Source organism: Cydia splendana, chromosome 5 (assembly GCF_910591565.1).
Source record: "Cydia splendana chromosome 5, ilCydSple1.2, whole genome shotgun sequence".
NCBI lineage: Eukaryota > Metazoa > Arthropoda > Insecta > Lepidoptera > Tortricidae > Cydia > Cydia splendana.
Window position 1 is genome coordinate 22,544,152 of NC_085964.1, and position 13,946 is coordinate 22,558,097.

The 13,946-nt window shown below is 37.0% G+C and overlaps 1 protein-coding gene across 3 annotated transcripts in view; it reads left to right on the plus strand.

The window, feature by feature from the left end:
- The window catches only part of LOC134790909 (uncharacterized), a 108,955-nt gene that overhangs the window by 82,659 nt on the left and 12,350 nt on the right, over nt 1–13,946 (plus strand). For 2 of the 3 annotated variants that reach the window (XM_063761906.1, XM_063761907.1), the window contains exons 3-6: nt 5,500–5,661; nt 9,156–9,485; nt 9,938–10,037; nt 10,649–10,831. In XM_063761906.1, the coding sequence (XP_063617976.1) occupies nt 5,500–5,661; nt 9,156–9,485; nt 9,938–10,037; nt 10,649–10,831 (775 nt within the window). The remainder of the gene's footprint in view (nt 1–5,499; nt 5,662–9,155; nt 9,486–9,937; nt 10,038–10,648; nt 10,832–13,946) is intronic. The other variant, XM_063761908.1, reaches the window with a different exon arrangement.

The window sequence follows — 13,946 nt, forward strand, 5'->3', positions numbered from 1 at the left end:
AAGAGTGCAGTAAATGCTTTTATTCAACTAATATGTGCTAAAAACGATCTCAGGTAAGCGATTATATTACAATTATTTTATTATGTTTGAGGCCTAATCGTCTTCACGTGTCTAATAAAACAAAAAGGTACTTAAGTATTTTTTTACTGCTGTCATCCATGACATTTATTTTTACCGTGATTGTGTACATAAGTTTTTACTGTCTGTAAGTACACGTAATACAGTAAAACCTAGCGCGAAAAATACTTTATTGATAAAACCAAAGGCACTGGTTCATATATATTCATGGGCCGTCTATTTTCTTAAATTTCAATAAAAATATATTAATTAAAATAAGTAAAAATTTGCTTACACGATCTAGTTTCTCTTATATCTCATTAATTCGACTATAAGTCGAGTAACTGCGTTTACTGCTACACTTATAGCACATGATGTCGCCATGTTTATGGATTTATAGTCCGGTGGCCGACTGCATGAAACCCTACCTGATAAAAAAATAGAAAAATCCTACTCTGTAGGGGTAGCTGACTTTTAGCAGCTTCAACTGCTCTTGGACGGCCGTGGCTTAACTTGGCAAATTTTGCGCAAGTGGCAAAAAAGTCGTACAAATATTCATCAAACAAACAAACAAACAAACAAAATTTACTTTATTCATGTAGGCCTAGCAACAAGCTCTTATGAATCGTAATTAATCTTAATCTAATTATCAGAGCAATTTATTGATGTTAATATTATTCCATAATAAAATTGGATTATTATACATATCAAATTTAACACTAAAAATTTCACAAAAGGATCGTCAAACATTAAAAAGATTGTATAAAAAAATACTAGTCTAGAATTTCTAGAATAAAATCTAAATGTCAAAAAAAAGCATAAGTGACAAAAGAAGTAGATAGTATTACATCGGAATATCCATTTCCTCATCAATAATCAATTATACCTAATAAATAAATAATCATTTCGAATAACAATTAATCCCACGTTGTAATATCATTCATGTAGTCTTGTGTGGTATAATAAGCTTTAGAAATAAGTTTACGCTTTACATAATTCTTAAATTTATTAATAGATAATTCAGTAATATGGTTTGGAAGTTTATTATAAAATCTTACACAATTACCCATGAATGATTTTTTAATTTTATGGAGCCGAGTGAAGGGCACTGCGAGCTTATGTTTATTTCTAGTATTAATATTATGAATTTCACAATTTTTCCTAAAATTTACAATATTTTTATGTACGTACAGAATATTCTCATAAATGTATTGACAGTGCACTGTCATTATGTCAATTTCCTTAAATTTATCTCTAAGTGAGTCTCTATGGTTCATTTTGTATATTGCTCGAATAGCCCTCTTCTGCAGAACAAAAATGGTATTTATCTCTGAAGCACCGCCCCACAGTAAAATACCATATGCCATAATGCTATGGAAGTAACTAAAATATACTAATCGAGCTGTTTTCACGTCAGTTAACTGACGGATTTTGCTCACTGCAAAAGCTGCAGAGCTCAGTCTATTCGAAAGAGTAGCAATATGGGGACCCCACTGGAGTTTAGAATCTAAAGTTATACCAAGAAAAACTGTACTATCAACTAATTCCAATTCCTCATCCTTCACAATGACACTTGTTTGCACATGCCTTACGTTACTACTAGTGACAAACTTAATACATTTAGTCTTTTTCTCATTTAACAGTAAATTATTAACATTGAACCAATTTACTACTTTTGAAATAGCATTGTTTACATCATTGTAAGCTTGTTGCTGTCGTTTGACTTTGAAAATAAGTGAGGTGTCGTCTGCAAACAATACTATATCATGGTGGGTCTTAATAAGGAATGGCAAGTCATTTATGTAGATAAGGAACAGGAAAGGCCCCAATATTGACCCCTGTGGAACACCCATAGAGACCAATGACCCAGGTGATCGCTGTCCATTCACATCGACCCTTTGTATTCTACCATTTAAGTAGGACTTAAGTAAATTCAGTGCCGATCCTCTAACTCCGTAATAATTAAGTTTCCTGATTAATGTTTCATGACAAACACAGTCGAAGGCCTTAGATAAATCACAGAAGACACCTAAAGCATCTCGTGACTCCTCCCAGGCATCGAAAATATGCTTAATTAGCTCAACACCAGCATCGGTTGTTGAGCGACCCCGTGTAAAACCAAACTGCTTATTATGCATCAAATTATTAACGTTAAAATGTCGTACTAATTGAGAAAGAACTAATTTTTCAAAAATCTTGCTAAATGTTGGTAGCACAGATATCGGTCTAAAGTTAGTGGGGTCAGAGCTGCTACCAGATTTAAATAAAGGAATTACTTTACTATGTTTCATTAGATCAGGAAACTCGCCGCAATCAACACTGTTGTGTTGTCATCATCGCCGCAATCAACACATCAAAAAACAAAAGTGGTCAGCTACATCCTGTGTTGGCTGGTTCCTGTGTCCGACCGAATTTGTGGTACCAAGTGAGCTACAATTTACCTCATCGAAAAATAGAATGTCACTTGTATGGTAGGATAGCTGCCATTGACATTTTTTTAATGCGGACGGACTGCAAAAGCTGCCAGGCTAAGGTGAGACCGACCAAGACATACGTCAACAAATTTAATGTAGGTATTACAATCAGTTTTTTTCATTCTATTTTTCGATGAGGTAAATTGTAGCTGTCACGTTGTACCACAAATTCGGTAGGACACAGGAACCTGCCAACACAGGATGTAGCTGACCACTTTTGTTTTGCTGTCCTCAATTCTATTATACGATGGGGTTTTTTTTTAATGAATTTTTGTGCCACTATTTTGCCATTTGCGCAAAATTTGCCAAATTAAGCCGCGGCCGACCAAGAGCAGTTGATGCTACTAAAAGTCAGCTACCCCTACAGAGTAGGATTTTTCTATTTTTTTTATCGGGTAGGGTTTCATGCAGTTGGCCACCGGACTATATTGAAACGACAACATGGCTGACTTGTGCTGTTAATGTAGTTCAAAACTCTTTAAAACTACTCTAAGCTGAATACATTTTGAATAAAACCTGTAAATACACTTCAGCTCCTATAACAGCGGTTTGAACCCCATTACCCGAATTATGATATAAGCGCGCTGTTACAGCAGCATTGTTGCCAAATGGTTATTGGATTGCTTTTAATAAGCTTTTATAGCAACAGAGAAGAGAATTGAGTAACAGTTGTATTAAAGCGCCTTATTCAGACAATTAGCTATTCTATAGCTGTTATATGATTTTAATAGAACAATTATGCTGAATAAAAGTGATTTAGTAGCGCTAACTCAGCATTTATTAAAAGGTGGAATAAAAGTGCTAAAAGATAGTGCTATAAACGTTTATACGACATGATTATAGCACTAATTAGCGAAAATTGCTAAATAGTCTAGTTAACCGCTATTATACGATATATTGGTGTTTCAACAACCGTAACTCGGCTGTTATACGATTACAGGCTGAGTAAATCAATTCTTATACGACTATTTTGCTAGTTGGGTTGCTTTTAATAAGCTTTTATAGCAACAGAGAAGAGAATTGAGTAACAGTTGTATTAAAGCGCCTTATTCAGACAATTAGCTATTCTATAGCTGTTATATGATTTTAATAGAACAATTATGCTGAATAAAAGTGATTTAGTAGCACTAACTCAGCATTTATTAAAAGGTGGAATAAAAGTGCTAAAAGATAGTGCTATAAACGTTTATACGACATGATTATAGCACTAATTAGCGAAAATTGCTAAATAGTCTAGTTAACCGCTATTATACGATATATTGGTATTTCAACAACCGTAACTCGGCTGTTATACGATTACAGGCTGAGTAAATCAATTCTTATACGACTATTTTGCTAGTTGGGCGTTAGACGTCGGCAGTACAAACTATTTATTTATTTTCTGTTAAACATACCATGTGGGATACCAAATGAAAGGGCTTTGTGACGAAAACGTTCAAAAATTTCACAATCCACAGTTGACTTTCAACTACTCTAAATTGAAAATGGCTGAATGGATTAGTCCAAAATACATACCAAATGACTGTGAATATTCTCTGTAGGTATATAAATGTTAAAAAATAATTACCCAGATATATCAAAAAATAAGAAAAGTACATCAAGTTGAAAAAAGTATAATTTTATGTTACATTAAACTGCAACTATTATTAAAACAAACAAAAAACCCGACTGTTTACATGTATTTTTGAAATGGTCTTCACTAGCTTTCATTTGGTACCCATATTGCTATAGTAAGAAAAAAAAACAATCCCCGTACATTTTTTTTATTAGCGGGCGCCATTTTCAAAATTTATATAGCCTATGTCACTACCACAATTCTGTTCTGACGCATTCAACCATACACACATGGGACCAACCTCGAAATCGCGAAATAGTAGTTTGTGTTACAAGGGATCAAAATGATATATTTCCGTCAAGCGTACATTGAATCCTGAATGAAGCGATGGATTCTAAAGTAGAATCCTGAGCGTAATGAGGGATTCAAGTGTTAACGCCCAAGACGAAATAATTTTGATACCGTGTGACACATACTGCTTTTCACATCAACTATGAGGAAAATAAAAAATCTTAGTGTTGACACAATCTGATGCTTAAACAGAATATTTAAGCTAAAAAAATTATGTGTAAATTTTTTTTTAAAAATAGTGTGCTAGAACAGAAAAGTGTTACTTTGATCCCTTTTAGCAGGGAGGAAAGTGCCACTTTGATCCCTCCTAGCAGGGAAGAAAAAGCTCTTTTCCGAATAGGTGGTGTGAAAAAAAAATTGGCTGTTTCATATATTTTGGCTGGTCTATTTTCTATGGACGGGTAAATTTTTTTCGCGATTTCTGGGTTGGTACCATAGTAAAAGTTACTCAGTATAATCCCAAAACCTCCCTGGCAACGGGAATGCACTTATTTTTTAGCCACTATAGGCGAACTTATCCCTGTATGGGATCTCTTCCAGTTATATATATTTTCTTATGGGCAAATATGCTTCGCCAAATATAAAAAAACTCAGTATAAAAAAAACCTATATTATACTTATATTAAATTTAAGCTTAGTGTAGGTATGTAGGTAGGTATATTATAATTATGTAGGTACCTACATGTACATACGGTTGCTTGCTTTCTGGGTTTCTGTCTTCGAGCATTCTGTAATGTACAGCTATCAACAATTTTTGGAAAAACTCTTCTATTACCTATACAAATACTTTTTTTAGTAGTTTAGCAAAAAGAACCCATACAAATAATCTCAAAGGGTTATTTTTTATTTTAGACCCACCACCGGTACTGGTACGACGTCAGTTCAAACCATCTCGTTCATGAGATAATGATGTGATGATGAATACGTTATGATTCCGACGCTCACTGTGTAAGTAATTCGGATTCTTCATGCTAAACTACGTTCAATCTTTAATCTATCGGGCACAGTCACACGAACAACCATACAAAGCACATCAATACATCGAAGTTCTCGTGTGTGCAGAGAACCCGAGGACTGGGAACGCGCGGCGGCGGTTAAGATAGAGTGCGACGACGCCGCGAACGACGCGTATGCGTTTTCGGCACCGATGCAGGCCACGCCCGCGCTCGCGCCCGCTTCCGCGTCCACGCCCGCCTCGACCGACGCTACCGTGATGCCCCCTGTGTAGGTTCCACGCTAAGTATACCTTGGGAAATTCTGTAACAGTGGGTCAGACTTATTACAATTTTTAATTACTGTTGGTTACTGTAGTTTCTTTTATCTGTGCTCTTGGTGCGTCAATCCAGACTAAAATACCATGAATACGTTACCATTGTTACCAATAATTCTAAAACATTCTCATCTTACTCAAATATGAGTGTAATATTGAAAGGAGATCCGTGTGTGTTTATAAACATGTATACGCGAGGGTAGGATAAGAGAGACTACCGCATTTTGACAAATTTCGACTATAAACATTCATATTCTGATGGCTTGAGAGCCATGTTTGTCGATAAAACATTTTTTTTTCTAACATATAAAGGCTCTCTTTAGTCTTAAAAAACTGATGATGAAGATACATTTTATCCACTGGGAAAGAAAGTTGATGCAAATTTTGTGTTGTTTCCTTCTGTTGGCTGGTAGGATTGACCTTTATGATGATTTTGATTGATATAAATATTTAATACCGTTTATTTGGATTTGATTTGTAGGTACATCACTACACCTTATAAAACAAAGTCCTCCGCCGCGTCTCTCTGTTTGTGTGTTTGTATGTTCGCGATAAACTCAAAAACTACTGAACGGATTTTCATGCGGTTTTCACTTATCGATAGAGTGATTCTTGAGGAAGGTTTAGGTGTATAATTTGTTAATAACCTGTGAAAAGCCGGGCGGGTTGCTAGTAGTAGTTATTTGTGTTTCACTCGGTAGCAAAGTTTGTTTAACCCTCGTGCCTCGTAACCTCTACAACAGATCCCTTATCACATTAATTATTATTCATTCTAACGTTAAAACATTCAGAAACAGCGTGTCTATATAATTGAAATAACAAAAACACGGTATATCACATTTATTTTGTCATAATTATGGCTTAGTTCATCAAAGCAAAATCACCTTTATTGATTACACCTTTCGGTTCATATTGAACCATCTTTAGTTGTACGATTTGTATGTTATTATAATATATATCAACACAAGATAGTAACACAGTAAATCGTTGCTAACAGCGCAGTCAAGGCTCGCTTCCGCGTGCAATAACAACTAATTGATTATTAACCTTATCAATGTGTGTAAAAATGCATGTCCACTGCATGTGATTGTCGTTACAGCGCATATATGTAGCTTCACTATGCACTCATCCAAGAATAAATTCTGCTGTATCAAATGTGACTTTCCGTTAGAAAAGGGTCCTTATGCTTCATGTGCAATAAAGGCTTTTCAGAATTTCTGTTGGACTTTCAGATGGAAAGAATTAACCTTATTGCACTTGAAGCGTAAGGACCCTTATTTGATGGAAAGCCACAAATTTTCATAGTCGGATCAAACTAACTCTGCATGGCATTTACAATGACGAAGTGTGGGAATGTCCTTCATAATTCCCTTTTTTTATGAAAATAAGACACACTTTGTTCCGTGAAAGTCGGAGTCGGAGTGACTCTAACTTAAAATTACTTTTTTAATACAGTTGCTCACAAAGTGCTACTTTACGTAGCTGTTTAGCGTGCGGAAAGTTGGTTATGTCGAACTAGTGCTTTTTACATTTCCAATTTTTTTAAATTTATACTTGTTCCAATTCACGACTACTTATTGATGAGTGTTAATATTAGTTTCCTTTAAACGTCGTAATCAGCATAAAAACCTACTGTTAATGTAAGAATATGAAAAATATACATATTTCATATTTTAATACTTACCTCTTCATCATTATAACACGTTTATTTTTTAATATTGAATATTGAAAATTCCGTTCTTAATAAGGTGTCTGAATGGAACGGAATAGCTGCCAAACGCCCATAGATATAATATACTTAAAGACGACGTCTAAGCGAGCTGTCACTGTTACCACTTTTGTTTAGTGTACGATTAACAATGTTTTACTTATTTTTTCGCAACTGTATTAAAAAACGTCGTTCGATACACGTGCGGAAATGTCATTCTTCACTCGTCCCGAGTCTTCCCACTCGCCTGCGGCTCGTGGCAAGATATCTCGGTACTCGTGAAGTAATGACATACCTTCCGCACTAGCATCGAAATGTACTATTACAGTACATATGGTCCTATTTTCCCGCACTAGTGCCTAAAATAGCATTTCGTGCGAAGTCAAAAGTTTAAAGGGCCTTATGTACTGTAAAACGTTGTATGATACACGTGCGAATAGGTAATTCGCAACTCGTGTCGATTTAAAACACGCTATTACGCTACGCGATTTAAAATACGTGAGTGACCCGTTTTTAATATATTTAATATGTCTGTGTCTCACTGAAGTTTTGTTATTAAAACACGCTGTTATTATTACAATGCATACAATGTCATTGAGTTTTCACTTCTGCCGGCACTCCCGGAGTGCAACCCGTTTTTTTTTTTTTTCATTTAATCCATATTTGCGTAGACACGAGAACTCGGTGCACTAGCCTAAATTCTGTAAGCTACATTGTTATCAAACTACTCGCATAGGTATCGTATGTTTATGTCTCCGACGCTATACTTACAGACGCGGCAACGAGCGTCTTGTTGTAGTATTATCTACAATAATCTACATGTACGTAGCGCCTGCGATTATCCAAACGATAGCTTGTAGACAGCTAAGTAGCTATCATTCTTGATTACGTAGGTATCATCATGATAAATCATCCGACATTCTTTGCTACACAAAACTACTGATATGTTAGTTGCACTGTAGTGGATCGTGTCACATTATTAGGAACGTTAGGAAGTAATAGCCATGATGACAAAAGCACGGCCATCTTAAAAATAAAAATGTGGCTCGACTGCAAATATTTTCTAATTAAATCCTTTAGAATGTTTTTAAGCAATGTACTTTGTACAGTCTACGTCAAAGACATGTTTACATTTTCCGTCTTATTACAAAGGAGTAGGTAAGGCCAGGGGTGCGAAACTCCTGACTTCGGTCAAACTCGGCTCCGCTCGGCTCAGCATTGCTCCGAGCAATTATTAGGGTTGGCACCACTTGACTTCCTTTTGCGTGCACGACCACAGATAAGATAATCACTTGATTTTTGACAACCCTAAATAGCCGAAAGGGATAGTGCCATATATTAGAAAGGGACAGCATGATTCGACCCTGAACCGCTGTCAAACTTCGTTTTTGTAGGAAGTTTCCTTTCTGTACGGTAGTACTATTAATTATTCTGTGGTAAGGCGCAAAAGTGTAAACATATTTTTGAAGTCGACTGTACAAATGTTCTAAACATTTTGTCTGTTAAGATAAGGGCGTTACTGGTGTTTTTGTGGTAATAGCTGTTATTTTGAGCTTTCAGATAGCTGATAAGTGATAACATTAGGACGGACCACATACATTCTCAATCTTACATTTAGGTATACTTTCACAATTAATTAAAAGTAAGAAATAGTTTTTATTAAACGTAAATCGTTATTATTTGACTGTTTTTTAATGTAAAAAATACATTGAATTACCTAATACAATTCCTCTCTTCCAGAATACGAGCAAGTTGCAGCATATCTAGTCCCAGCACCGAAACAGAGACAAGACTAAACTACCCCGACTACCGGTCGTGCGGCAAGCTCGGCAGCGGGGGCAAATACGCGGGCGGGGGGAAACTCGCCGGGGGGAAGCTAGGGGGGAAACTCGGGGGCAAGCTAGGAGGGAAGTTTGGGGGGAAGCTGGCGCAGGCATTGGCGAGGAGAAGAGCGCTGGTGGCGATGACGCAGGGCGCGCCGGGGCTGGCCGCGCCGCTGACGGGCCGGTCGCGGGACGGCACGGTGGAGCTGCAGATACTGTGCCAGCCAGAGACGCAGCATAGAGCCAGGTGAGTGGAGATATGGCTTAATTTCCTGATGCTCTACAATCTACATACAACGTTACATTGACTGTATGGGAAAATGGTAACATTATTTATACAACGTGACGCTACGCAGCGTACAACGTCTACCGTCTACGTAAGAGATCGGAGACCAATATGCCCATGGGAAGGTGCAGAAGGTATCTCCTCTCCAATAATGCGATGTCGACCAGATCGTCGGTCCACTTCGTTAGGGGTCTTTTTTGTATGCAGAACTCATCAATCAGATTTGCCAGAGTATATAAATTCATTGGCTAACCTATAAAAATAGAAAATCTAAATACACATAGATAAATTCATTCATAAAATACTTGATTCTGATTCATTGGTCTTCGTAAAAATTATTGGTAAATTGAAATGTGATAAGATAAGATTGGTGTCTGTTGGTCGTATCTACTTACGTAATGTTCTTTTGGCAGATACCAAACGGAGGGCAGTCGAGGTGCGGTGAAGGACAACTCCGGGAACGGATTTCCAGTAGTCAAGTTGGTGGGCTACGACAAGCCTGCGGTGCTACAGGTGACTATTACTTTATATTACAATTTTTAAGAATAGGTCGTTTATTCGTTTCGTTCGGAAATATTAACATGTACAATTGTTATCATTATCAATAAATTATTCATTTTCATTTTCCAAAGCAAGTGCTACCATCTACAGTTCTCGTACGTTTTCTAATGCATTGTAGGTTCTGCCATCTTGTGGGCTACATCGGAAGCATAAACATTACATTTACACCTCGCGCCAAAAATCTAACGGCTCCTATGCTGCCCCCTATAATTCATGCACGCCTCCCTAAACACTGAAATTTCACACACAACTATAGATTACAAGGAAGCCATCGTCCGAATTTGTAAAAGGTTGTCATTGCATTGGATTTTTATTTTATTTAAATCTTGACGTCCCTTTGCGTGCACAACCATAGATAAGATAATTAGTTGAATTTTGACTACCCTAAATAGCAGAAAGGGATAGTGTCATACATTAGAAAAGGACAGCATGGTTCGTCCCTGAATCGCTGTCAAACTTCGGTTTTGTAGGAAGTGTCATTTTTATACGGAAGTACTACATATTATTTATTCTGTGCTCGTTATTAATAGTACATTAGTAACATTTGAGTATTCCCTCGTCAGGTATTCATCGGGACGGACACGGGGCGTGTGGCGCCGCACATGTTCTACCAAGCATGCCGCGTGTCAGGCAAAAACTCCACTAGCTGTAAAGAGAGGAAGGAAGACGGCACCGTGGTGATCGAGATCGACCTGGAGCCGGCGCGCAACTGGCAGGTCACCTGCGACTGCGTCGGGATTCTCAAGGTGACCTACGCGGTTTTTTGAAGTGAAAACTTCTTTAGCGGCGCTGTGCACTTTTTGTGACGGGGAAACAATTTTAAACTCGTAACAGGTGTCACGTGACCGTAAAGACGTAAGACGGACACGTGACCTGATCGAAAAACTATTACAATGAGTTTTTCTTTATTGATTTAAATGCCACCTAGTGAGTTTCCCTCTAACTGGTATCGCATATAACTCGAGTACTAACAGTGATGTGCTTAGGGGTTTCAAGTAATGCGACGAAATAACGCTAGATGGCGTTAATCTCAATTATATGCGTCATTGCGTTTTCACTTCTGTCGGCACTCACGGAGTGCAACCCGTTGTTTTTTTATTTGTCAGTTTTGGCAGCATGTCCGACTCATTTGGGATTGCTCCAGCTGCCTACGGACTAAAACCCTCCACCCTGTCCAGTGTTATGTTTCCGAAAACGCGGCGCTATCGGCATACACGTTTTCGGGTGTGTTACTGTGTACCTAATCCGGGATATAGGTGCAGTGTGAATGTAAAGTGTGAATGCTACGCGGTTATCACACTATGTGAAGAGTTGAAGACCGGCTTAGCATAGAAGAGTTAGGAAAGTTAAAAGGCCTTATTCTCTTCTGGGTGGGAAGGCCAGATGGCAGTCACATTCGTAAAATAGGCCTGCGCAAAATCTTGGGTTTAGCTTGCTAAACCCAGAGCTCCTTTAGGATACAACCCGGATTAAACCCGGAAAAAGTTAGGATGGTAGTAAAATACCCCAGAAAGTGAAATGAAGTTCCCTTCTCGCCGTCTTCATCATTTTTAGTTTGGCTCATACATAGCTTCTTTGGGTAGTTTAGCTTAAATATCGTGCACTTAAATCACATTCACTCATTCGTTCACTCACGGCCTTTTTGCAATTAGTATATACTCTATGTATCCTCCTCTCCTATCTCCTTAGGGGCTATTCATAAATTACGTCATTTCAAATTAGGGGGGGGGGGTCTGGACATCGGATGACGGTAGCATGAAGTAGGAGGAAATGGGGTCATTTGAAGCATGATTTTTGGATGATTATAGGGGGGGGGGGGGTCAAAAATCGATGACGTAATTTATGGACAGCCCCTTAATTAAATAAATAATTGAAATTGAATTGTATCTGTGTGTGTATGTAAGCATTCACCTCACCTGTCGACAACTTGACACCCATCCACTTTCTCCATGTTACCATGCTTGCTTGTAGCTACTAAAATCAATTGTAGCTGCGAAATTTCCACTAAACAATAAATCAAGTTATTCAAATATGATAGTTTAAAGCTATCGGGGTCGTTCGCCGTTTGATTGGCAGATGCAACAAAGGGAATCAATTAATATCGGCTTGATGTATAGCGACACTATCGTGAGGTGAACGCGCACATATACTGTTTTAACGCGTTTTCATCGTACAAACAGCAACACTCGTAACTGCCCATTGATAGACCTTATGCCTTTTGTAATAAGGTTTACGAACTGTCAGTTAACAGTGTGGGCGATTGGTACATGTGTATGTTTATAATTAGTTCTTTGGGAATATTTGTGGAAGTATAATTCTCATGGGCATGGGCCTTATTGAATAGGGATGACACATGTTGAATTTTATAAGTAACAAAATCTAGTTAAAAAGATCTAGAAGAACAGAAAAGATTATCACAATAAATTTGACACAAAAAAATGGAAAAGATAATTAAAATACAAAAGCTCAAAGATTATTTGTGTTACAATTTACAAAATGAAAAAAAAAATGTACCGTTTGATTACATAGGTACTTACATATTATCAAAACATTGATTATACAGTAACTAAATAACGTACATGAACTATTTCACCGTCAATATCGCCATTTTCTCGTTTTCCATACCTACTTCAAGACGTCTTCAACTTGATCATAACGTCATGATAAAACTAACTTAACTAACACTAGTCAACATAAAATAGTACATTTCGATGCTAGTGCGGAAGGTATGTCATTACTACACGAGTACCGAGATATCTTGCCACGAGCCGCAGGCGAGTGGCAAGACTCGGGGCGAGTGAAGAATGACATTTCCGCACGTGTATCGAACGACGTTTTTTAATACAGTTGCGAAAAAATAAGAAAAACAACAAGTACCTAAGGAATTCTAAACTTACTTATTTTTAGATTTTTCAGGCAAAGCACTCTCATTTGCAATTGCAGCCTTCTCACAAATGTCTGGCGGTGTTAAAAATCAATTTCAAACTCTGATTCACTCATTTTATAAGCAACTTTTTGAAAACTTAAGATTGGAAAACAAAGTCGTCGCTCTTTTGCAGTGACAATTTTTGACATTATGAAGAGGTGTTTTTTTAGCTTTTATTCGACTATTGAACCCACTTCAATGAAAGTTTTTTTTTTCAAATGTCTATAAGTCATAAACAATTGTAAATATAAAACATTGTATTATTATTACCTAAGGATCGTTGTTTACGATTATTTGTGTATCGTATATTTATAAAAACAATATCGAATGTTGCCTTCGCTTAAGAAAAACGCCTCTTCTTTGACAGGCGATTGGCAGCTATTCCGTTCCATTCAGACAAGTTATTAAGAACGGAATTTTCAATATTCAATATTAAAAAATAAACGTGTTATAAAATATGAAATATGTATATTTTTCGTATTCTTACATTAACAGTAGGTTTTTATGTTGATTACGACGTATAATGGAAACTAATATTAACACTCATCAATAAGTAGTCGTGAATTGGAACGAGTATAAATTTAAAAAAATTGGAAAAGTGAAAAGCACTAGTTCGAGATAACCAACTTTCCGCACGCTAAACAGCTACGTAAAGTAGCACTTTTTGAGCAACTGTATTAAAAATGGTATTTCAAAACTTATCAACACTGATCAAACGGTGTATCGTCATTGGCCAAGTGCAATGTTGCTAGTTTGAACTTCTAGAATTGATATTAACACGAGAACCACCGGATAGGATAGGTTTACGCCTATAGTGCGACATAAAATAGTAGAAATTAAATAAAATGGAACTATAGATGGTCAAGCAAATCTTGTCAGTAGAAAAAGGCGCGAAATTCAAATTTTCTATGGGACGATATACTTTCGCGCCTACA